The 26,527-nt window shown below is 43.4% G+C and overlaps 1 protein-coding gene across 1 annotated transcript in view; it reads left to right on the top strand.

Moving 5' to 3' along the window:
* FRMD1 (FERM domain containing 1) overlaps positions 1–26,285 on the top strand; it is a 54,583-nt gene extending 28,298 nt beyond the window's left edge. The window contains exons 3-14 of the mRNA XM_081000689.1: positions 3,429–3,519; positions 8,465–8,544; positions 9,792–9,868; positions 10,907–11,093; positions 13,957–14,112; positions 16,111–16,176; positions 16,366–16,434; positions 16,617–16,791; positions 17,927–18,262; positions 18,404–18,520; positions 19,709–19,788; positions 22,774–26,285. Coding sequence (XP_080856815.1) covers positions 3,429–3,519; positions 8,465–8,544; positions 9,792–9,868; positions 10,907–11,093; positions 13,957–14,112; positions 16,111–16,176; positions 16,366–16,434; positions 16,617–16,791; positions 17,927–18,262; positions 18,404–18,520; positions 19,709–19,788; positions 22,774–23,061 — 1,722 coding nt within the window. The 3' untranslated portion in view covers positions 23,062–26,285. The remainder of the gene's footprint in view (positions 1–3,428; positions 3,520–8,464; positions 8,545–9,791; positions 9,869–10,906; positions 11,094–13,956; positions 14,113–16,110; positions 16,177–16,365; positions 16,435–16,616; positions 16,792–17,926; positions 18,263–18,403; positions 18,521–19,708; positions 19,789–22,773) is intronic.
* The last annotated feature ends 242 nt before the right edge of the window (positions 26,286–26,527 follow it).

Raw genomic sequence — 26,527 nt, 5'->3', positions numbered from 1 at the left:
ATCACCAAGGAAGGCTAGGAAAGTCTGAAACCCTGGAGGGCCACTGCCAATCAGTATGGCTCAGCCTGGTGCTCTCCTGATGTTTTAGTGAACTCCCATCACCCGCAGTCAGCTTGGCCAGTAGATAGAATGATGGGAGTTAATGAGAACATAAGGAGAGCCTGCTGGATCAGGCCAATGGGCCATGCAGTCCAGCATCCTGTTCTCACAATGGCCAACCAGATTCCTGTGGGAAACCCTCAAGCAGGATTTGAGCACAAAGGTCCTCTCTCCTCCTGTGGTTTCTAGCAACTGGTATTCAGAAACATTACAGCTTCTGAGCAAGGGTCAGCAACATCTGGAGGGTGTACCAGGTGGGGAAGGTTGGTGTTGATAGCAAAGGTCTGACTCTGGATAAGAGAGCTTTCTATGTTCCATTGTGAGGGAGGTAGCCATAGTATGGTGAAAGTCACTCTCATTCTTTATTGTGTGTTGCTGCACGCATCACAGTTTGTGGCAGGGAGGCAGCCACGATAAGAAGTGGTTTGAATATTTCTCCTTGCGGCAGTAGCTATCTATGTCCTGGTATGCACACGAGTTACTAGTACTGGAACCAGAACTTCCATCAAATAAGTCCCTAGTTGATTATCTGTGTCCCAGTAGCTCTTCTTTCAGAGGATGCTACCAGTAAAGAAGGTAATCTTCATTTCTCAAATGAGTTCTTTTATCTGCATGCCCCATCTTTCTAGCGTTAAATTTGGCCTTTGAAAGGCTACTTAAAATAGAACCATTTTCTTTATCCAATTCATTCCCTCCTCCCATAGAACAGAATTGGTGTCTCCAGAAGGATTAAAATACTTTGTGCCAGTGCTATTTTTCTAGAAAAAGAGGTGCCGGAACTCATCATGAACACCTTTCTCATTCTCTTACAATGGCATTGGTACCCACCTGAGAGGTGCCAGAACTGAGTTCTGGCAAGTTCCAGCTGTACAGAAAAGGCTCTACTTTGTGCATGGTTTATTTGTCCATAAAAACTAGGAAGGGTCAGCATGCAGGACCAAGAAGGCTTTGCAGTGCATCCCAGCACATAGAAAGTGCTTCTTTCAGAGGCTTGTTGAGGCCAGAGTTGTGTTCTTTCTTAGTTCTGCCTCTACTCCAGGAATAAGGAAGTGGGACTTGCATCACACTTTGCATTTCAGAGTGTGTGAAGATCCATATTAATACTTGCAGAATTCCTGGAAGGGAGATTAACTGACTAGGATGCAAGAAGCTCATGAATAGATCCACATCTTGATAAGCAAGGGACTTTGTGTGATATTCCCATTCTCTTTCCTAACGCTGCAGGAGGTTTTGTGGGACTGTATTCTACCAAATTGAAATTCTGTCACTTGACTTTATGCAGTGGACTTTAGATCCAAGTAACCATGCATCTCTCGGCATTTTTCAAACCAATATGCTTCCCCACACCCCCTTCCTCCTTGCACAAGCATGCGACTGCTTTAAAATGTTTTCAAAGAATTCTTTAATTCTTTAAAAGGTATATATCCCATACAGTGGTATCTCGGGTTACATACGCTTCAGGTTACATACACTTCAAGTTACATATGCTTCAGGTTACAGACTCCGCTAACCCAGAAATAGTACCTCGGGTTAAGAACTTTGCTTCAGGATGAGAACAGGAATCGCGCGGCGGCAGCGCAGCAGCAGCAGGAAGCCCCATTAGCTAAAGTGGTGCTTCAGGTTAAGAACAGTTTCAGGTTAAGAACGGACCTCCGGAATGAATTAAGTACTTAACCCGAGGTACCACTGTATATCGAGGCAGCCAACAATAATATAAAATATAAAACATTACACAATTCAACCAAATTTTAAATCAAAATATCAGCATGAAAATGAAGGAAACAATAACAACTATAAAAGAGTCATCAGAATTGAATGCCAGAATGGGGGGATGTTAAGCCAAAGCCCTTTTTAAACAGCAATGTATTTGTGGCCATCAGAAACAGTACAGTGAGGGGGCCTGATCCAGCTTGCCTGGCACAATGTGAGTGCCACTACAGACACCCCACCACACCCCTTTTGCCACTGCCAAGCGTGCCTCATGGTGTTGAGAGATCTGCAACAGGGTCTCAAATGATGAAACCAATCTCTGAATTTCCTCTCCCGTGCTCCCTCAGTGCCACATACCTATTTCATTTTGTTCTTGAAAGTGGTTCTTTCAGCATCTGTGACAGAACAACCGCAGACGTTCCTGGATGTGACTGATTATATGGATCCATGCCAGTCTGGGTTCAGGCCTGATTTTGGGACTGACTCAGCCTCGGTCACCTTGATGATGACCTTTATAAAGAGAGGGAGTACTCCAGGCTGTGCAGGTTATTTCGACACGCCAGGCAGAAAATACTGCAAGTTGCTCTTCCTGGAAGTAAAAATACAGTAATAATACATTAAGAATGACAAGGGCCAGATAGAGAAGATGGAAGGGCCACATACAACAATTGAGCCTGTGGCTCCCCACTCCTGGTTGTACTAGCCCAGTCTTGAAAATCAGGCCATAAAAGTTACTAGCCTGTAGTTCTTTTGTTTTTTACTGGCCAGTGTGGCAGAGGAGAATGGGAATGCTCTCCTGTAGCCAGCTTGGAAACACAGAATACTAGCATCTAGCATAAGCAACTGGATGGCAACACCAAGCGGACTGGCCAAGGAAAAATGGAGAGGTCTGTGTCTCCTTCACAAGCCTACACATTTGCCTGCATGGAATTCCTGGTTGCTTATGGCTACCGGGCAAGTTGTTAGCTTGTGATAAACAAACCATGGCATCATGTTATGTCTGAAATCCCAAATTGCGACTTGCTGAAGAACATTCAAGGCTCTGTAAACTTAACCTTTAATCCACTTAATGGGGGGATGGGGGGAACCATGCAATGATTTTATATGACTGAGCAGGTTTTCACCTTGATCTCCAGTGTTCAGATTCATCCATGCTATCTACTATTCTACATTGCCCTGTGATTCCAGTGCACAACAGGATATCATGCAACATGGCGTTGTTTTACATGTGTAATAATATTGCCTCTAATTCATCACTATGAAATACTGGCCACTCTCTATCTAACACAGCATTAAGCTGGCTTAAGTTCACTGACTGTGAAGCAATATACATGTTAGCAATAGAGATTGGATTCTAGAGCAATCTTAATTGTTTCCATCCAGCTGTGGATGTGCTTTATGGCAGTATGTTTGGTTCACGCTGTCAGATGCAATGATGCAATGGAGCATGGAGCCATGAGGCAGCGCAAATTCCCTCACTACGAAGGTTTGCTCAGGCACGGACTTTGCTCCTTCAGGTTTTTTATTGTCCAAATACCTGTTAAGTTTTCTTAGGCAAGGGGAAACTATCCTATCTTGTTCAAATGGTAAACTATTTACCATTATCTTTTCCTTTGTAGGTAAAAGCCACTGGACAGGAACTCTTCGAGCAAGTTTGTGACGCACTGAGAATTAAAGATCCTCACTTCTTTGGCATCAGTGTTGTAAAAAGTAAGCACGGAGAGAAATTGTTTCAGAAGTAAACATGGGATTGGATGTACGTCTGAGACGTTCAGTGTAGTGTGGTCGCTAGTCAGGAGCATCGTGTCAAAGCCCTTCGATCATTGGCCTGTGAGCATGTCTATTAGAAAAAGGAGGGGTTTGAGCTTTTAAATTTAGTCTTAGCCCACCCGCCCCAGAGCTATTCTTTTCTTTCTTTCTTTCTTTCTTTCTTTCTTTCTTTCTTTCTTTCTTTCTCTCTCTCTCTCTCTTTCTATCTCTCTCCCTCTCCATTAGATAGAATTCTAAAATATTGGTTGTATGGTGAAAGAATATATCTAGAATGTCTGGGACTGGATGTATTCAGTGGCTTTCAAAGCCATAATTTGTGAGGAATGTTGTTTTTACTGACATTTGGAGGAGTTTGAACGTGATTAAATTATTCTACAGAGAAGGCTGAAGAAGCATACCAGTAGGCCAAAGCATTCTTTTCAATAATCCAGGTCACTTTGATACCAGTACTGTATATAATATGACTCACAAGTGGAATCTCTCAGAACTTGGAAAACCTATTAGATAAAACAAACATTGACTGTATTGATGCTCGCCAGGATCTAATGGGAGAGGAGAAACTGGTCTTGGTTTCCCAGTCCTCCCTACAAGGTTGCCTTAATATGCTAATGCTGCTCTCCCAGGTGTTGCACAATTGGGGATAAGCACGTTTGGAGATTTACAGGTGTTGCTCTGAATCAACAACCACTCCTTACACAAAGGATGTTTTCACTATCCACCTTTGCTTAGGGCCATTTCACTCATTAGACAGAGGCAAACCTGCCTTAAAGCTTAGTTTACCCCTAAAATGTACTGCGTGAAGTGATAGCAGCAGCAATGCATGGACTGATGCACGTTCACAGTTTTCAAGATGAAATAAAATTCAGCCGCCTTTTTCTATCAGAGGTGGTGACCCTGTGACCTTCCAGATGTTGCTGGGATCTCCAGTCCATCAACTCCAGTCAGCATGGTCAAGGCTGATGGGAGTTGCAGCCTAACATCTGGAGGACCACAGGTTCCTTGTCTTTTTACTGAAGAAAACGCATATTGCACCCATATTTAGTGGCCTTGGGTGGTATTCATGGCTAATCCTACTCAGAGTAGACCTATTGAATGTGACTAATTGGGTTAATTAATGGGTCTTCTCTGAGTATGACTCCGTGAGCCACATTTAGCTAAATAGTTTTCACTAACAGGAGACAAGAGCCACAAGTCCCATTAGATCAATGGGGCTTTCCTCTCCTCTCCTCCTCTGCAGAGGCCCCTGAACCCCATCCCAGATGGGCTCTGGGGTGTCAGGAGAACCCCTAGAACAGCATGCAGGGGGAGGAGAAGGGAAATCATTCCATCTGGCAAGCAGAAATGAAATCCAGCCCCTATCTTTGTAATCAAGATAATTACCACGAATTGGATGACATAATTTGCATTCACAAATCCTGTGCTGGTGATCATTCCAAGTAGGAATGAACACGTAGAAGGCAGAATTGGGATCCAGCCCACTGGACCTGCCACCGCCTGCTGTCTTCCGTGGTCCTCATTTGCATATGCATACACTTTAGGGCACAAAGGCTCCCTTATATGTCATGGCATCCTACAGAAATCCAGCAAACAGCTCGCAAGCAGTGATCCTGAATGTTTATGGGTACACCTGCAAAGGCACGTCATACACAAACATTCACTCAGTAGTAAGTACCATTGATTTCAACGGGACTTTCTCCCAGGTGCGTATAGGATTGCAACCTGAAATACGTAATGTCAGTACTCAAGTCAACCTGGCGATCCTATGCTGTTATCAGCCTTTCTCCCCAATGTCAGATGCGTGCTGCGTGCTTATTCAGTGGAGCAGAAAATGCGCTCTGTACATTCTCAAAAACACTCTTGTTACTGCTTTTGATTCCAGAGTTGAGCCGTTGAGACTGAGTATGAACATGAGTGTTTGGGGGCTGAGCCTTGGCACCAGTGAAACTTGGCCTTTGCGTTGGCATGTTTTGCGAGCGACACTTAAACTGGCCAATTTGTGTGCCTATCCAAGTCCTCCCCCCACCCCACGCAAACACCTCCGCTGTAATCAGCTTGAAATTGTTCCCAAATTTCATGTAATCAAAGGAACACACTTTTTTTAAAAAAGAGGCAACTTGGGACACATGACAAGGCTCTGTAAACTTAACCTTTAATCCACTTAACTGGGGGGGGGGGGGGGAGACACAGACCGGACCCTCTGCTTTTATGTGAGAAAGCTGGAGGGGGTGGGAAGGACTTTTTGTTTTTGTAGCTTAAGGATTACACTGCAGGTTGGCATTTTGACAATATTAACCTCATTAGAGTCGGAATGTATTGCTGCATTCCTGCACATGATGGGAGGACGGCCACAACTGCAGGCTGCTTCTGAGGAGAGAGGAGGTAGAAAGAAAGAAGGACTGTTTCTTGGCTGAGGGAGGCAGGGAGATCACGCACTGTTGATAAAATCCTAAAGCAGCTTAGCAAGTCATGTACGTTTGCCACCCCCCACCCCCATATACAAATAATTCTTGGTTTCTATGTCCCCTTTCCCAGAAATGGTGCCGAAACAATAATAAAGTGGTGTGCTTTTCAGGGTACAAATAGTCTATAACACTTTGCAAATGCCACTACAGGCTCATGCGCAAAGTTGTGAAGCATGTGAGGGGGATTTGTGCTCATTCTTCACAAAGGGAAGCCCAGCGCCTAGTGCTGCTGAGGAAGAGAATGTGTACCCGGTCCTCAGGGCTGGCTCTACTCATGAGTAAGGTCCCTCAGACTAGACTGAAGCAGTAGCTCATTCTTGGTGCCTGTGGATATTTGCATTGAACTGTAGGGTGGGTTTTTTGTGTGTGTTTTTAATGCAAATAGCATTTTTATTATTGCAATCACAGTGGCTTAGAAGGAGGGCTTAATCCCTTCTTCTCCCTGCTTTGGTCCTGAGGTAAAATTCTTTTCCTGAAGCTGGGGTGAAATTCCCCATAAGGGGGTCCATGTGAGATTTTCCTCCCAATGCAAATTCTGACTTCAGACAAAAAAAAAATTTCCTCATGAGGTGTGAGCCAGCCGCTTCACCCCACCAGCTAATGCTATTTGCATTTTTAAAAGCATACACGTTATTTAAGTCTGGTTTAGCCCTTTGCCTTGGCCATATATCAGTGTGGCTTGGCGTATTCTAGTGAACAGCTGGAAGACTGTGAGCCATACTGATTTGCCATATAATACATATCAACATCTCCTTTGGTTAATCTCTACACCAGGAATTTGGCTTGGAAAAAATAAAACTATATTCAGTTTGGCTTATGTGTGTCTATGTTATTAATTTATGCCACAATTTGATATCCTGCTTTCCTGATCGCTACCTTCCCTTGCTTCCACCCCCTTCCCAAATAATATTGATCATCAAATTTTATGCAAACATATGAATAAATTTGCTTTTCCATATGGTCATAGAATATCTGTAACCGCTACTACTCTCAGCCTGCTGTCGGTGTGACTTTTTATTTTATTTAGTTATTCAAAACCATTTTTCCTCGCTCTTCATTGCCAAAGCAATCCTGAACGGCATTATATTTAAACCCAATACATAATATACATTAAGACAAAATGGGCAGGGGGGGAAACCACATAGCCAGCAGAAAAACACAGCCATCATTAAATAAAAGCCTGGGCAAATAAATAAGGTTTCAGCTGGCGCCAGAACATCACACTATTAATTTCTTGGGAGTTTTCTTGGGGAGAGGGGAGGTTTGTTGATAGAGAACATCAAATGTGTGGTCTCTTCTAGTGAGTTAGGATTGCCTCAAGGCAAATGATACTCTGGCTTTCACCATACACATGCGCCTCTCTTCCCCTTTCCCCTATGCAGAACATGTACTTGTCGGCACCTTCATGTGTTGGAAGCCATAGACTAGGGTGGGAAACCTTTTCCAGTCTAGGGCCACATTTCCTCATGGACAACCTTACAGGGGCCACATTCCATTAGTGGCCAGGGCCAGAGGGAAAAGTGGGAGGAGCAATGAATGTTATTTTTACTCTTGTACATTTAACCACACAAAAATCACACACACACACACACACGTTTTTCCATCTTGGGTCTGGCTTGAGGAGGGGCATGCCCTGGGGGAAGTCTCAAGGGCCAGACAGAGAGGTCTAGAGGGCTGCCTTTGACCCCAACCATAAGGCTTCCCAACCCTGCCATAAGCTCTTGCCTACAGAAGCTCATGACACAAAACTAGCACTTTTTGGAGAGGGGTGTGTGGTATTTTGTGTTTATATAGAGAGTTTGCCTGACATTTTAGATCCTTTTCAGAATGTACTCTTCAATTATAGCCTTGTCTTTACTTGCTGTTTTTTAATTTTAAAAAATCAGAATTATAACTGTGAGCTTAACTATATGTTGACCCCATCTATGTTCTCTTAACAGCAGGAGCACGGCACCACTAAACTCAGCTAGCCATATAGTTTAGAGCAGTGATTCCCAAATGTTTCATTCATAAAAAGTGTGGATATTAATTCTAGTGTGCTGCTACAGGATATGAAGCGTGCCTTGAGAAATTGCCGCTCTGTGCCCCAAACCCTACACCCCGGGAGTAAAGAGGCCCCATGTAGGAACAATCCTTATTTCTCTCTGCCACATAGCAGAGGTTACATGTATTCAGGCAGCAGAGGCCTGGATAAAGTAGCTCCTCTAATTTTTGCCCAGTCGATATGATTTCCAAGATTTGGTAAGTGGGAAAATTCTTTTAAAAGAAAGAACAGGTTTCAAATTTAAATGATTTAATTGCGTATTTAATTTTATGCCTATATATAATTACTAACATTAGAAGTGTGTGTCACACTGTTGAAAATGTCACAGTTTGTCCCTGAAGCCTTCTATTTACTATCAGTTCTCCTGTCTCCTTTTCAGACAATGAATATGTATTCATTGACCTGGAGCAGAAGCTTTGCAAATATTTCCCAAAGGAGTGGAAGAAAGAAGCAAGCAAAGTGAGTCCTGCCAGTGTAAATTCCTGACACTGAATTCTTGACATGGTTGTGTGGTGAGGCTCCTCCTGTGGGAAGCTGAAACTACTGGACATTTTTTAGCCCAATGTTGGTTTTGTTGCCCAAACCATTTTTTTTTGCCTGCTTTCAAATGTATTTTGAGATCTGAGATTCTGATAGCACAGTGAAATGCACATGTACTCAGAAGGACATCCAACGGTGTTCAGTGGGGCTTGGTCTTGGGTAAGCATGCCTTGGACTACTGCAATCCACTCTACGTGGGGCTACCTTTGAAGGTGACCCAGAAACTACAACTAATCCAGAATGCGGCAGCTAGACTGGTGACTGGGAGTGGCCACCGAGACCATATAACACCAGTCCTGAAAGACCTACATTGGCTCTCAGTACATTTCCGAGCACAATTCAAAGTGTTGGTGCTGACCTTTAAAGCCCTAAATAGCCTCGGCCCAGTATACCTGAAGGAGCGCCTCCACCCCCATTGTTCAGCCCAGACACTCAGGTCCAGCTCTGAGGGCCTTCTGGCGGTTCCCTCCCTGCAAGAAGTGAGGTTACAGGGAACCAGGTAGAGGGCCTTCTCAGTAGTGGTGCCCGCCCTGTGGAACGCCCTCCCAGCAGATGTCAAGGAAATAAGCAACTATCTGACTTTTAGAAGACATCTGAAGGCAGCCCTATTTAGGGAAGTTTTTAATGTTTGATGTTTTATCATGTTTTTAATATTTTTTTGAGAGCCACCCAGAGTGGCTGGGAAAACCCAGCCAGATGAGTGGGGTATAAATAATTAGTAATAGTAGTAGTAGTAGTTGTAGTAGTAGTAGTAGTTTATAAATCAAGGAGGAAGTCTGTGGCTCAGTTGTGCAAGGTCCCTTCATGGTAGTCACAGCCATACTCTTTCCATGATTATGCAAAATATTATTATACAATAATAATAATAATTAGGGATGCATTGCAGTGATCGGTACAGATCCTTTCAGCTAGATCTACTGGTTTTTTTGCAAGTACATGGGAAAATGATTTGGAGTTCTCCACTGTCTTCTTTTGGAGTGACTTAAGTTGTGCTTTCCTTGAAGTTGCTGTGCTATGAGTTGGAACAGGGGATGTCCAAGCCTTAGGCCCTGTCTGGATTAGCAGAGGCTCGCACATGTAAAGCTAAAGCATGTTTTAGTGTTGTGTGTACATGTGCTTAAGGACATCATGTAATCCCTCCTTTCCCTACCATCTTTCTTTTGAAGGCAACAGAGAAGTTCAGCCCTCCTTTGGTTGCTTTCTTCAGAGTACAGTACTATGTTGAAAATGGACGGGTTATAAGGTAAAGTTGCCCAATTCTTTGAGAATTATACATGTTTCTCTTTTTGTACTCTTTCTGCTTACTGCCACTCTATAGTAGCTCTTAGAAAAGGGTTTTGGTATAATATCAGTTGATCCACTTCTCTGAAATTGTGTGTGATAGCTAATATCTTTTCCACACAGGTTTGGGAGACCATCAGATCTTAGGCAGAACTGTATTACTTGTTCATTCATTGATCCTGGATCACTGAACTCTTTATTTCCACAGCCTTCCTTTCGCTGTTTTTTAAAACTTCTAAATTAAAACAAAAACCATGTAATTATGAGCCCTCCTCAAAGTATATATCCAGGCTACAATCCTGGAAAAGCAGCTTGGTTTTGTGATAGTCTCTTTGTCCTCCTTTATAACACACCTGTCAACATGTCATTCAAACCTTAGTCAGCACAAGATGAATATTTCTGCCTCCCTTCATTAAAAGCACCCCATTTTGTGCTTCGGAGGGAGCAGGGCTGACTCAAGACATTTTGCTGCCTGAGGCAGAACAACAAATGCTCTGCCCTGCTGAAGTTAAAGTATTCTGTGGGCATGCAAGTTATTCTGACAGCCCTTTCAACAGAAAACGTTATGATGCATACTGCGTTTTATGTCTTACGGAGTTTTGTGCTATGCCCTAAGAGGACAATTGTGCCCTGACAGGTGGCTTATAAATCATTTAATAAATAACATCAAGTAAAATCCCACAAGTGGCTCTCCAAAACACCCCTGGCAGTCAATGTACAATAACGAGCCTTTTAGGACCCCCAAAACCAGCCGCCTGAGGCAGCCTCCCCACTCTGCCTAATGGTAGGGTCAGACCTGAGAGCAAAAGACTTAACTCCTAACAAATCCTACTCAGCCTGAAAGGGGCCTCTAGAACATCACATAATGATTGATGGTGACAAAAATAATGTCCCTCACATATAGTCTTTTCTATCAGAATGATAATTCTCTGGTAAGTGCTTCCTTTACCTGCTTCTGTTCTTGTTGTTTTCTAACCCAATGCTGTTCCTTATCCTGCAGTGACAAGGTAGCACGCCATTACTACTACTGCCATCTCCGGGAGCAAGTGTTGAGGTCCCGGTGCACTGACAAAGAAGAAGTCTACTTCTTGCTGGCTGCTTATGGCCTGCAGGTTGACGTGGGGGACTTCCAGGAGAACTTCCACCGAGGAAACTACTTTGAACCTCAGACTTACTTCCCACAGTGGGTAAGTCTTGCATTATGAGAGGGAAGCAAAATCACTAAGGAGTTTCAAGTTGAACGAAACGTAAAGAAGCTTTTCTTTTTTAAGCTCTCTCCCCCCCCCCCCCCCCAATTCCTCCTGTACCTGACTCTGCATGAAAGGCTTAGTGGGTTATCTGAATTCACCCTATTACTTACTCATGCTCTTTCTTAATATGTGGGGTTATATCCAGTGAAGCATGAATGTAAAGATATTCATCCTTACCCCCTACTTACCACTGCCGCCCCTGGGGGTTAGGAGACCCCCAGGAACAGTCTGGGATGTAAAGTGGGAGGGGGGAAATCAGGTAGAGGCAACTTGCATAAGCAGGAAACCCCATCTCATTGCACTTTACCCATCCCAATAATCTTCAGAAAGCTACTGCCTTCAGAGAGGGGGCCACAGTGAGAATTTGCCTGGCTCTGCATTAGGTACAACCCATCGTCCTGAGCACTGTGAATGAAAACCCCATTCAGTTGAGATCATTAGAGGCTGCCGTTGGAGGGAGCAGTTTGCATCAACACCCCTTGCAATCCGCAGCACTCAGGTTATCACTGTTGTTCCAAGGGACTGCCCAATCCTCTGGAGCAGATTTTCAGACTGCAGGGGGAATCAATGAATATTGCTTTCCCTCCCCACCCTCCACAAGAAGAGCTGAAGTGAGTGTGCATCAGAGAGGCAACTTTTAAGAGGTCGGGCAAGTTGAGACTCCACACACTGGCAAGCTCTCTGTTTGGCATAGAAAGTCCCAGCCAAAACTTGCATCACTCTTGGAATTGCCATTCTGTGAGGAGTATGGCATGGGTTGTTTTGTAGGCGGAAAAGGGTCTTGGATCTTTTCTTTAACCCTGCAAGCTTGTGACCTCGCAGCACCCAAGTCCACACTAGCTCACATATGCAAGTAAACATGTTGATAGAATTGGCTGCCAGAGATGGAACCTGGCACCCGGTAGGATGTGTCTCTCCCTGTCCCCGGGGCACTGCAGCGAGATAATGTATGAAATGCTTCTGGTTCAGTTCCACGGCTCAAGATTGCTGCATTGTGGACGGTAGCGAGATAAGGATGTTGGCAAGAGCTGGCAGGCAGGCAGCCTTGTTTTTGGAGTCTGCTCATGAGACCCATGGCACCTGGCTGATGAGGCAGAGAGGAGTTAAGAAAGATCAGGCTTCGTGGCAGCAGGATAATTAAAGTCATGTGAAGTCTGACAAAGGGAGACCGTGGTACGGCAACCTGAGGGAGCCTCCCTGTAATTAAGGGAATAGAAGACATTCAGGCAAGAACATCCCCTTCGAGGGCTTACTGTTCCCTTGTAAAGACTGGGTTTTAGTGCCTCTTAAGTGTTGAGTGATATTCAGGAAAGGGAGAAATAAGATATACAACCTAAACTGCAATGAGCTCTTATTACACACAGTTTAGATGAAGCCTGGAAGGAATTTCTCCTGCTTGGGCAAGCGATCAGTCTTGCACACAGAATTTGCATGGTGAGAAGTCTCCCGGTGACTGTAGCAGGTATCAGCTCTGACATCCACTACAGTCACTTGCTGCTTTTTCAAACCTTTCTCAACACTGCCACCTGGTGGGGCCCCCTGTTCACCCCTCCTGTTGTTTTTTCTTCTTCTAAGCAAGAGAAAGTCACTGCGTTTTTCCTATTGCTATACTATTTTGATCTTCTCTGGTCACTTTGCTCAGAAGGGTTGCCTACTGCTTGCCTTGGAATGCTACTGGTGTACCAACAACAACAACAACAACAACAACAACAACAACAGTGATTTTATTATTTATACCCCACCCATCTGGCTGGGTTTCCCCAGCCACTCTGGGTGGATTCCAGCACATATAAAAACATAATGAAATGTCAAACATAAAAAACTTCCAGGGCTGCCTTCAGATGTCTTCTAAAAGTTTTGCATGGAAGTGCAGTTTCTTATCTCACTGTAGCACTGTGAAAGAAGGAGCTTCCCATCACAATTAAAGACATGGATACTCTGTCCTAATTTGAGCTATTAACTTCAGGTGCATATTGCAATATTGACCCGAAGAGATTCCCTGTGAAAACTATTTCTCTAGTGATTATTTCTCTAGTGATTTGGAATGATTAGCACCACTTGGATGGCGAAACAGAGGAATGACAGTGTCTTCCTCTTTACCCTTTAGTAGGAAAATTTGCAACAGCTGAAATTCCCCTGTTCTGCATTGAATCTTGTAAACCTAGCTGAGCAGCATACTTAAAAGGGCATAGTTAAACTATGGAACTTGCTCCCACAGAAGGCAGTGATGGCCACTAACTTGGAAAGCTTTAAAATACAATTATTCAAAATCATGGAGAACAAGACTATTAATAGCTACCAGCCATGAAGGCTATGCTTTGCCTCAACGGTTGGAGACAGTACTGCCTTTGAATACCAGTTGCTTGAAACCACAGGAGGGGGAAGTGCTTTTGTCCTTGGGTCTTGCTTGCAGGTTTCCATGGCCACTGAGGGAACAGGATGCTGAAGGAGATGGCCCTTTGGCCCGATCCACCAGCCTATTCTTATGTTCTTAGGTTACAAATACAATTGTCACAAGTATTAGTAGGATCTCCCCCCCCCCTTTGTTGTTGCCTTGTAATTAAAGAGGAACACACTGAGAAATTTTCTAGTACACACTTAGTGGCTTATAGCAGGATTCTTCTTTTTAAGAATATTTAAATGATGCACCATTCAATGAGCTTCTGATGTGGGGCGGGGGGAGTACCCTCGCCTGAGTCTCACGAACCATGCCATGGATCTCAGCCACCTGGTCTTGCAGACCTATTGAAGAGAGACTGAGGAAGCTGCTGACGTTGTCTCTTTCCTTCCCCCATGGCAGATTATTGCAAGGCGAGGGAGTGACTATATCCTGAAGCATGCTCCAGAGATGCACCGGGAACAGCGAGGCCTGTCTACGAGGGAAGCCATTCTGAAGTACGTCAAGGAGTCCTGCTTGCTGGAAGATGTGCCTGTCCACTTCTACAGACTGCAGAAGGTGAAGCTGGGCCAATTCTTGCTTCAAGCATTGAAATGCTGCGTTTGAAATGCAGACAGCCTTTTTGAGTTCTTTTCTAAATCAAGCAAGCAAACAAATGGAAATAATGGTTGGGAGGAAGGTGCTTGCCAGGTAGACCCTCTGCAGCTTCTTCCCATCCACCCTTCACACCAGAAGTTTGCCCCTTTCTCCCACCTGATGCTCCACCCTGTGGCACCTTCAGATCACACTGAGTGGCCAGACCCAATCCAGGGATGTCTCCACCTGACTCAGACAAAGCCTGTATTCCCCCCACCATCAACCCTGACCCAGCTCACAATAGTATGCATAATATTACAGCAAAGGCCTTCACATAAGTGCAAATGATTCTTCAAAACTTAGAGTCATTCCAGTAGGATTGCAGACAGCAGACTATAGCTCACTATGTTCAGGGCTTTCCATTGCCCTCTGTGGAATATGATGATTTTTGAGTGTACAAGGTCATTCCCTTTTTGTAGCAGACAATAGGAAAGCCCTGCTTGTCAGCACTGATATTTCTGGATGAGGAGAAAGCGTTTGACAATGTATCTTGGCTATCTATGAAAAGAGTTCTGAGGAAAATGGATTTGGGGAAAACATCCTTAAAGGCTATAGAAGCTATATATACTGAACAACAAGCAAATATGATTGTAAATAACATTATCTCTGAAGGATGCAAAGTTATGAAAGCAACCAGGCAAGGGTGTCCGTTGTCCCCAATGCTGCTTATTTTGATTTTGGAGGTACTGACACAAAAGATAAGGAATAATGACAAAATAAGGGGTATAAAAGTGGACCAACAAAAGTATAAGTTAAAAGCTTATGCGGATGATGTTGTTTTGACGTTGAAAAACCCACTAGACAGTGTACCAGCAGTTTTGGAAGAAATAAAAGAGTTTGGTAACTTAGCAGGTTCTAAACTAAACTAAATAGGGTGAACTTAGAAAACATGAGGAAAAGAGGGGTTAAAAGGAACCATGATAGTAAGTCAAGGAATTTTTCCTGATTTTTGGTCGATTCTTTGAAAGGAAAGCTTTTTCTTTGTTGCATCGTTTTGGTTCATGCTTTGTTGATGTGGAAGGTTATCAGAAAAGCAAATAAATGAATATGAAAATATGAAAAAGGAAAGCCCTGCTTGTGCCTACCACTTATAAGAATTACCCACTCCTGCAATTTCTTCCAGTCTAAGCTGTTTGCTGATTGAGACTGCGCAAGTACAAGCTGGAAGGGTTATATGGGGCAAGATCTGACACGCTTTGTGCCTAGGGATGCCGAAGATCTGAAATAGTCACTTTAATACTTGAATTCCCGTCTGACTTGAAATACTGGTGTGAGAGTGTGTGTGTGGTTTTGTTTTTTCATATGCTGATAGGAATTTTATTTTTCGTTTCCACTTTATATTATTATTATTATTATTATTATTATTATTATTATTATTATATCAGCATCCATTTCTGTGTAGTAGGGCAAGTGTGGCTAACCAAGGGCTCTTCAGATGTATGTCCACAGCAACCGCTTTGCAAATGCATAGGTTTCTGTAGGCCACGTAGCTGGGGGAAAGAGAAGTCTGGAACTGGATTTGTACTCTTGCTCATAGGTGTGAAGGCCCAGGGAAAAAACAGAAAAATTGGGCAGAGAAAAAGCAGGAGGGAAAATGTTTTCATTTTCCCCTGGGGCAGGGTGGTGGTTCTGGGCCTTCAAATCCCTACACTTGGACATGGTTTGGCTTAGTGTGACCTGCAAATAGATCATAGGGTGTTTCAGTGGTCTGCCTAAAGGCATGCATGAGGGTGGGAAGATCCATCTCATGCAAGAAACAGGTGTAGTTTATACAAGTGATCCTGGTCACAGCTTGTATATGTGCAGCATCGGTTTCAGGAGTAGTCCAGGCTACAGTCCTGTTCTGGTAGCCTCCTAGCCTCCTTGACTATCACCAAAGCAAAGTCTGTCTTTTCACCTTGCACCTTTGTGTCTTCCCAGGACAAGAAGGAGGATCGCCCAACCATCATTTTGGGCCTGACTCTTAAAGGGATGCACATCTATCAGGTAAGAAGTTGAAAGATTTTAAATCTGGCATTAACACCCCACTCTCTTTTTCTCTCACACACACAGTTCCTCTGCCAGCACTTCCAACTTCTTCCTGTGTCCTAGACTTTACAAGTCTGATTATTGTTCCTGTGCATCTCACAATGTCGTTTTCTTTCCTTTTTTTGCCATTTGTTTGCATTGTTGTAGGAGGTGAACCATGTTCGCCAGCTGCTCTATGACTTCCCCTGGTCACACATTGGGAAACTAGCATTTCTGGTGAGTGTTGCAGAACGTGACAGTGTTAATTTGGATTACTTGCAGTTTGAATCGCATGATTTCTTAAAGGCTCAGAGCTGACAAATGCATAATAGGGTTTGGGGTTTTTTATATAAAGAGATAATAAAACGTGCAATCCTGTTTACCAAGAGCACTTTCCTTTTCCCCTCTCTGTAATTTAGGGGAAGAAGTTTGTAATCCAGCCTGATGGTTTGCCTTCAGCCCGGAAGCTAGTTTACTACACAGGGTGCCCTTTCCGGTCTCGGCATTTGCTGCAGCTGCTCAGCAACAGCCACCGTGTGTTTCTTAACATCCAACCCATCCTTAAGCAGATCCAGATGCTGGAAGATGCAGAAGGTAAGTGAGGGTGAGGGTTTGCATTTGAGAAGGGCCAAGGCCTCTGGCAAACACAGGGCAGATGCAAAGACATTGGTTTTCACAAAAGCTTAAAGATATTTGCAAGGTCAGAAAGTTGTGTTGAGTTCAAAAGGTGTGAGGCAGGCAGGGCCAACGTCAGTGGCTGCCATGACCGGACACCTTCCAAGGCCCACACTTTGCATGAGGTCCAGCACTGAAGGCCTCTTGATTGCTGCCACTCACCAGCACCAAGGGGCTGATTGCCAACTCTTTGGCCCAGAGGTGATGTGTGGGCAGATGAGAGTTGAGGAGGAGGAATGGCTGGCAACTGTTTGCTGACTGGTGGCCTGCTTGCTCAAGACAGAGACAGCTGTGGTGGGGAAGAGGAGGTCATGTATGCGGTCTGTAGGGTTCACAAAAACCTGGCACTGATGTCATGCCACCCTTCAAAGGCATGGCTTGTTTGCTACAATCCACCGTGCAAGGAGAACGTGGCTCCAGTCTCCCTTGCATTCTAACCTCAGTTGTTCTAGAAAAACTTAACCCACTATTTTTGAAGGCACCTGGGACCCTTCCAGTTCCTTAAGCATGACAATTTAAAAAAAATATTTAGCTAGCTTGTATCATTCCAAATTTCAGCAAGATTTTTAAAAGTCATAAAACGTATGATTTCAGAATTCAAAAACAAATATTAAAAATCCTCTTAACCACCAATGAGGTGTGTCAATTAAAAATGGAAAATGGACAGAGCTGGAGGTTTGAAAGTTTTATTATAATCAGGCCACATGGAAATGTAATGAATGGGTAGATTAATGAATGAGAAACCACTATAGCCATTTTGTCTCCATGGCCCTTCCTTTTGCTTCACTTCTGGGTAAGAGTGATGGTTGCTGGATAGATTGTGAGTGCTGCTCCCAAGAGCACTTGCTCCATGCACAGACTCTGGTGGTGTTGAGCCTTCCACCACATGTGCTAGTCTGACCAGTGAAGTGCTTCCTTCCACTATAATAATTATTAAATACATGTATCGCTATTTGTATGCAGTGTCGTCATGTGATCAGGCCAGCACAGGTGGCAAGAGATTTAAGTTTCTCTTTTTCCAAACTTTTTCCCCCACCCATCTCACTTGTTGCAGAGAAGAAACGATATCGGGAATCCTACATCAGCGACACATTGGAGATGGACCTTGACCCATCCGACAAGCATTCGCACGGCAGTGGAAGCAGCAGAGGAAGTGAGAAGAACAACCGTCTGTCTCGACAGTCGACCGACAGCCATGGCAGCTCTCACACGTCGGGCATTGAGGCCGACTCAAGGCATCGGATTTCAGTGGAGATGTCGGTGGATGAGCCCTTTGGGATGGATCGGGTTCATCGGAAGGAGAAGTCCTGCAGCTCAAACATCAGCTATGGAAGCTCTGGCATTGATAGTGGTGGCAAAGAGAGAGCTGAAGAGGACTCTCAGGATGATGGTAAGGCTTGGAAGGAATGGCCAGCAGGTATTTCTTTTCTGTGGGAACAAAATTAAGAGCAGTGGTGGGTAGGATGAATGGGCGAGCAGGTGACTTTAGAGAAAGATATATCACTGTGCCACCTTCTCTCGTAATTTCCAGAAGTTGAATTGACAGTGGACGAGTCGGAAGAGGTGCCTGTGGATGAGCCTCAGTTAGAGGATGTCATACATGGAAAACCTGTAGATTCACTTGCAAAAGATGGTGTTTGCTGCCAGGGTGAGCTGATATTTGCACAACTCTTTGAAATTTGTCAGTGTTGCATCCTGTCTCACAGTGTTTTAAGTTTCTGACTTGCATAAAATATTCCAGTGTGACGATTTCTTTTACTAAATTTGAAGAAACCTGTTTGTGGAGTGAAGGGGTGTGTGGGACATGGGAAAGTATTTCAGGGTATCATCATTTAAAAAGGTCACAGGGACACAAAAATGTGGAGACTGAAAGCCACAAAGAATTGTGAAATAAGCAGAGTTCCTTCAAGCGCTGGAATTCCCAATTTCCTGTGTGAAGCTTTAGCTAAATATACATGTCCCCATGATGACTTTTTTTTTGTAACAATGAGCTAGGAACTTTCTTGAACCAAGCATCTCTGGAAGTGAGAACCTACTGTCATATATAGAATTGTAATCCTTAAACTTGCATCTTGTTGCTCTCTCCCCAACCTGCTTAAGAAAATAATTTGAATAATCTGTTAACATCTGCTGGTACAAAAGGTGGACAATTTCAACTGTTGGCCATGGATAGGACTGGGTGCAGTAACTGGTGAATTTAACACTCTATTGCCTGGTGTTATATACAGAATCTTAATATAAGCCAGGAGTAAGGAATATTTTGCAGAAGAAAGAGAGAAGCAGCAGATACCCACTATTAATGCCTTTCAAATTCAAGGAATTTGCGACCTGAGGATTCTCCTTCTGATGCTTCTGCCATATTACATTTCTCAATATACAGAGCCAGCTCGGACAATCCTTTCATTCACTTACAGACCCCCTTTGCCACTAGGCACGTTTAAACCAGGAAATCTTTAGTCAATCATAATTTATGGTTTTATGCCATAGAAAATGATGGCAACCAGGAACAAGCCAGGGCATTAAACTCACTTCAAACCATGGTTTGATATCCTGGCTTTTTCAGAAACTGACAGCTGTATTTTCCCAATTCAGATGAAATGGAAAACTATGGCTAATTAAAGCCTCCCTGGTTTAATTGCAGCTCATATCCAGGGAAGGAGCAATGAGGCATGGCATGCGTGGACAAAATACTTGTGCATATATCATGGCTTAATAAGCTGAGATATGACCACGTGAACATGACCAGTATCTCTACAAGCTTTGATCCACATTTTTGTTTTCAGTTTGAATCTTATCATTTTGATTTTGTCTCTCTCTCTCCCCACCCCCACAACAGACACAAATCCGAACCATCTTTCAGTAGTGCAAGTCACGTTAATAAAGGTCAGAGGCCAGAGTGAGGAATCGCTTTGCCAGGTAAGAAGTTGGCTGGTGTGGAAAGGGTGTAGCTCAGTGGCAGAGCAGCTGCAAGGTTCCACCTTCAACCCACCGCATCTCCTGGTAGAAGGACAGCAGCTGTCCATCAATATAGGCAATAATGAGCTGGATGAATCAATGAGCTAGAAAGTATAAGGCAGGTTGATATGCTGCTATGAGCCATACCAAACTCTTGTCTCATTTACACGCTGTAATAAGAAATTTGGCAAATATCATATGCCACATTAGGATGAGTTCTGGGTTTAAATTCCCAGGACATTTTCTTTTGAAGCATCTATTTCTAAGCCTAAAAGATAGCATCAACCACTTGGGAAACTGGATCCAACTCAAAATAAAGAATGCACAAGCTTGGGTTTAGCTCATGGATTTTGTTTCTAGTGGTGTAATCAGATGCTGTTTCTTAAGCAATCACATTCTGGTCCGTAAAGAATACTTCGATCTTTACATTTTAATGTTAATGTTTCTATGTTCCAAATGTGGTTGCTGTCATCAGGAAAGGGGGGAAAGATCCCTTGACTGTAGACTTCAGCATTGTGGGACCGCTGTTTATTCTCGGTCTGTGGTTAGTGCACAAATTGCTCCGCTAAGAATGTATCTAACGTTTCGTTCGCCAGCACAGCGTAACAGCAAAGATCTGAAAGTAAAATCAGACTCACTCTGTCAACAGCACCAAAGGAAGCCTAGCTTGAATTCAGTAGACTTCGCCATAATCCAGGGTGCTCAACAAGATGGTTTATACGTCTAAAACTGAGACAGCCTGCAGGGCTGATTCTGATTAACTAGTGGGCACAACCCAGCCGGAGTTATGCACTTTTAAGTCTCTCTTATTTCAGTAGGAGAGCTAAGCATGTGATTAAGGGCTGCAGACTAAAAGCATTTACTTGGAAATATAACCCACTGAATTCAGAGTGTAGGATGAAGCTGGTATACATTGCAAGCTGAGTCTTAAACGTGCCCATGAAAACTCACCAACATTTTAGTGCAAATTTCTCTAACAAACATGCTGCATTTTGTATGCTGTTTTCAATAATACACTAGATTTATGCACATTCCCCATGAATATATACATTTTTTGTAAACATTGCAAAATTCAGACAAGTATGAATTTTGGGAGGATGGCTGTGCTTTGGTTCTCCTGTTGTTTCAGAAAGTGTGAATTTGATAGATTTGCCTTTAACAGGATAGAAACTCTTCCCCATTCCTTTTCCTGACTATTGCTTGTTCTGGCAGGGTTGGAGTGCCAACATTTGGAGAGCCACAGGTTCCCTACCTTTGACTTGTAAGCAAATTCCAGACTGGTAGTCATGCTAGTCTGTTGTAGTAGAAACAAAGAAATGTGTGGTGACACCTGTAAAGACTAAGAAAATTATTGTGGCACAGAGCCCTCAGTTAAATGCATGAAGCGTTGTATCTTTAATAGATACGCACACTCACATGTGTCCACACAGAAGGGAGGCAGAAAGACCAGCTATGGAAAAAAGAGTAGCAACAAATGCATCTGTCCCAAGTCCATCACATTTGTGCATGGGGACAGATTAAAGACTTCCCTAGGCTGTTACTGTGCAGATTTTTTAGGATAATTCCAGAAAATCCTTTAAATATCTGCATAAACCATTGGAAATTAAATAAAAGTTACAAGGTGGTCCAAGGACTGCTTTAAAAAAAATGTTCAGGGAAGCACGTTGCTTCCTGTATAATTGAATATACATTGTGCTGATGGTAGCAGTCACCCTTTTTTCATACCATGCCCCTTCATACATACCATTTTAGGTACGTAATTTTATCCACTTCTGTCAAAAATGAGGGAAAGTTATTGCTGTTCTTTGATTTTTCTGAGAGGGCGAGGGAGAGAAAAGAAGCTGTCTTGGGCAGCCTAGAAGTCCCCTTGGTCTAAAATGGGCTGTTTCCCAAAGCACTAAATCAGAGTATGCACACCCATTTCATACATATAACATTCAGGAAATTTCCAAAATTTGGTTAACAGGGATTCTATTGTGTGCTTATGTCGAAAAACATAAGCACAACTAGCCTTAATAGCTAAAGGGAACTTCTATACTCAGAGGCTTCCTATCTCTGAATACCAGATATCGCCCACTTTCCCCTCTTACGGGGCAGCTTAAATGCCCCCCCCCAACCCATTTCTCCTCACATCCTGTGAGGTAGGTTATAATGAGAGAGAATGAGTGGCCAAAGGTCAACCTGTGAGTCTCAGAGCTGAGTGGGGATTTGAACTCATATCTCCTCAGCCATCCTAGTCCAACTGTCTATAATCAAAACACCACAATGGCTCCTTGCTCCTCTGGCTGACCACTGAAAATAACAGAGTGCTGGATAAGAGGGATCTTTCATCTGACCCAGGAAGGCACTTCCTATTGCCTTTCTATTTCAGTACATCCTCAGGGATAAGAACTTGTCAGAAATTGAAGTTCTTCATAAGTTTTGGAGTTCTTTCTCCTATACCACTTCCATGTGGCTTATTTTCCTTCCCTCCTTCCTTCCTTCCTTCCTTCCTTCCTTCCTTCCTTCCTTCCTATGACATTGAAGGACCAATCAAAATATACCGTAGTGATTCTAAAAGGAAGACAAATTAATCTTCTGCTTACCATGATCAAACCTTTTAACTATAAGAAGCAACACCCCTCTTGGCTCTCCCCTCCTTTTTCCAACCTAGACAAGCACCGTTGTTTCAGCCAAACTCTTCCCTTCCAACACTCAGTTCATTGTACATGCCAGGGGGACACTGTGTTCTGAAGCTCAGAATCTACGCGTTAATAGTTGAATGACTTCACAATTCCATAATGCTTCACAGCTTCTTCATTAAGACAATTTTCCTTAAAGAGAATGAGAGGAATGTTAACAATTTGAGACGAGATGGGAGCTTGCACGAATGCAATCTTTTTCTTTTGTCTTGCTTGTTTGTTTTAAAGTTGTTTGCTTTAATATATGCTTGTCTTAAACTGGCAGCTTGCACAGCCCAAAGCTATGAAGTGCCCGGACCAGCACAGCCATAGTCTAGATGACATCCGCCTTCACAAGTGTCTTCATCCTCCACTAAGTGCCACATTATCTTCAGATACCTCACACAGCTATACGTTTGGTTGCGCCTTAGAGGATAAGCTGGCCAGCTATGGATGTGTTTATTCAACAGCCGACTGCAAAACCAAGTCTGCCCTCTATGGGAAGAGGTCCATGAACTGCCTGTCTCTGGATCTCTTGGGGGAAGATCAGCTCCCAGAGGAATTTGTGGTGTAGACACACTGGAGAAGCTTTCGGACCATCTTGCCAAAGGTCACCTACAACAAAAGAAAAAGAAAAAAAGGAGTGACTGCTGTTCTGATGAGAAATGGATACTGATTTTACCTCATCGTGTGGGATCCTTTCCTTATTGTTGCCCTCTCTGGTTTGTCATTGTTGTTTGATCCAGCAGATCTGATCAAACTGCATAGCATTTAAAATGCTATGATTCCAGACTGGATAACTGAGGAACGCTTCAGAATAATTGTTCAGGAACAATTTTCTTACTGAAAAGAAAAAATGAAGACCAGAAGTGGGCAAAAAACTGAACATATTCTCAGGACCCGGAAATATTTGCCTCCTGTTTTCCAAACTCTGGTCCAATTTTCACCACTTTTTCTTCACACAGCTTCTGTATGTATAATCCTTAGGGATGTTGTTTTCCTAAAATGTGTCTCCATCAACTGTCTGCCATACTCAAGCCTCTACTGCCATTTGGAGCAGAATCTTGCCTTCTGTTAAATGCAGTTTTCCTCTCCCAGACATGCCACTTGTCAAGTATCAGTATTGGAAACAGTCAGATATCATATCTGAAACATATCTGTGACACGTGCCCCTCCAACTGTTTCTTTCAGAAAGAGGGGCAGACCCAGAGGAGAGGCAAAGTCTCAAAGCACTACCTCAGAATGTAAATTTGCCCAACACGTTTGAATAAAAAAACCTCTTATGCCTTCATCTAGTAAATGACCATAGCAGCTTTGCTAGATCAAGGTCAATGCTCTTTGCCCAAACATGTATATTTACTCATATCCATCGGACATATTTATATCACCAATAAATCTTTTGGAGGGTGTAATGTCACTTCCAGACTATGCCTTTCCTTATTTCTTTTGCAACCATTTCTTGAAAACTGCCTGGTTAGCTCACTATGCATCATTCTTGGGGACAAGTAGCATTGGTACAGTATTGCTCACAGGGTGCTGAATTGTGCCACAAACAACAGTGTGAAAAATGGAGGCAAGATGTCACACGATTTGTGGAAATGGCATAGAGGTCATTGATCAGTAAGTTCTGTAGGGACAGGAATTTCCCAGAATTGTACAGGCATGGTTGAAGTTCCCATGCAGGTCCATGTTCATATGCAGGTCACAGACAATGAGACATAGGTCAGCTTAAACTTTGGATGGTTTTGTATGAAAGGAAAGAAATAGTTGGCCCATTTGATGGAGTGCTAATAAGTGCTGAGTAATGAAGACCTCCTCAAGGGGGGGGGTACAATTTTGCGTGGTGTGGAAAAAGTGGAGTGTGAGACGTCGTTCTCCCTGTCTCAGTAACGAGAACCCGGCCCATTCCAATGAAGCCGGATGTTGGGAAATTTAGAGAAGACCCAAGGAAGCGCACACAGTTGTGTTCAACTAGGGCTGGCCACCAACTTGCATGGCTTTAAAGGGGGATGAGGCAGCTACTTGCCATGATGGTAGGTACCTACCTCCACTGTTGGAGGCACTATCCCAGAAACCAGTAGTCAGAGGCAATCACAAGTGGGAAGAGCTCTGCTACACTTAACCTCATTGCAGGATTCCCACAGGCATCTGAGAGAACTGACTGCTGGACTAGATGGCAAGGCTTTTCTTTCATTCTCATGTGTTGAATATTTCTAGGCTCACTTTTGCGTGCTTCAGGGTAGCATTACATTCTGTCAAATGTTAGAATCGGGATGCGATTAAGACAATGTGCATTAACCTAACTGCCTTCTGTTTGGCAAGAGCCCATTGGATTTTCCAACCCAATTCTGTGGAATGCCTCTTTCTGGACCAGCTGTTGTCAGCAAACAAAACTAAAGGTTAAAAAAGAAAGTTTCCACAAAATTATAGGGCTAGAAAGATTAGAGAGATCCCAATTTGGTGCTGTTGATCCTTTTGCACACATTTAACGATCAGGAATAGGGAGGGCAGTGAAGAGATGGAAAGGCAGCTGCTATAGCAGTTTCTACTCTCCTGGGCGCTTCCTCTTCGAGAGGTGTGAAATCAGTTTCAAATCCTGGACACTTCCCAGTAAGAAGTTCCCTTGCAGGAGCCTGATGGGAATGAATGGAAGCTGCTCTCCTGTAGAGTTTGTGGCCTCTGTCACCACCTTCTGGTTTGACATCTCCTGACCCCCATGAGCCAATTAGTCACCCTGCAGGCATTTTTAGACCAGCAATACTTATTGTTGGTACTGTATTGAGAAATTACTGCAGGCTTTATTGCTTTAAAAAAAGAAGTTAACTTTCCATAGTTCACATATGAATTGGTGCCAATCCCTTGAATTAGTCCATTTGTTCATTGCCCACTGCTTAAGATGTTCATAGATTCTCTCTCTACTTTGTATTTCTGTTTGTATCATCATATTTATTTGTAGTGAGCAAAAATGGGGGAGGGAACAGCAGACTTTCACATATCTTGTCTTGATTCCTTGAAATAGATGAGATGGAAATGAAGGAGTACCCAAATTGTGTTCAGGGTGTGAGGACCAGTTCTCATGGGAAGCCAGCTGCCAAATTTAAGCCCTTTCATATTCCACTGCATCATAGTTTAACTCCCCTCATTAAGGCCCACTGATTATTTCAAATGGGGAGAGCCCAACATGAAACAATAGAATGGAAAGTGCCTAAACTGGGCAGGATCACAGATGGGTCCCTTCTTACCTTCTGAGGGGATTGTACCCCCCCTTTTTTCCTTCCATCTGCTGAAAAGATAACATGAGAACCAGGGCTAAGTGTTTCATTCCCCTTGTCTTGAAACCTCTTCAGCCACTATGATGGCTGTGCAGCCTCCTTTTGGTTCATGTAAACTTATGAGTTCTGATATATATATGTATTGATTTTAATCTTGAGGTTCTGTTTCATGTTTAGCTTAGCTGCGGTATGCGATTAAAGAAAAGGGCCTTTTAATCTGCTGAAGATATGGAAACCAGCTGTCAATATTTGTTCAGCTGTAAGTTACTTGTTGCAGCCTCTCTGTTTTTTTAATGGTCAATGTTCCTCCTTTCCATGAAAGGAAAACTTTTGTATTGGGGGGGGGGGACTTGCACACAGACGGATCCATCTAACTCCCACTCCTACATATACACACATGTAATAAAAGCTTGCTAGAAAAGCAGCCTTGAGCGTGTGCTACTTGAGTGTGGAAGAGAAATGTGAAAATGGTCACCTCAGAGAGATGAAGTTCAGAGAGAGGGAAATAAAGTATTTGCCAACTGTATTCTTCCTCATAGCTTTTATGTCACAACTCCTATTGCCAAGATAAGCCACTCTTGACAGGCCCAAAGGCACAGTGTGAATACGTAAAACCAGTAAACAGCTTTGTAAGTTTTGGGCAGCAATGAGACTTTGCATTTGAAGACTAAGTATTTCTGAGGTGTTTTGGAGACTGCAAATTATTCTAGTTAGGGAAATGCTTTTCAATAGCCAGTGAATGTGTGCTTGCTTCACCAGGGCTGGTGG

The sequence above is a fragment of the Podarcis pityusensis genome (genome assembly GCF_964106645.2).
Source record: "Podarcis pityusensis genome assembly, chromosome: 3".
NCBI classification, from domain to species: domain Eukaryota; kingdom Metazoa; phylum Chordata; class Lepidosauria; order Squamata; family Lacertidae; genus Podarcis; species Podarcis pityusensis.
The sequence above is the reverse complement of the archived record's forward strand: the minus strand, read 5'-3'. Positions and strand labels throughout refer to the sequence as shown.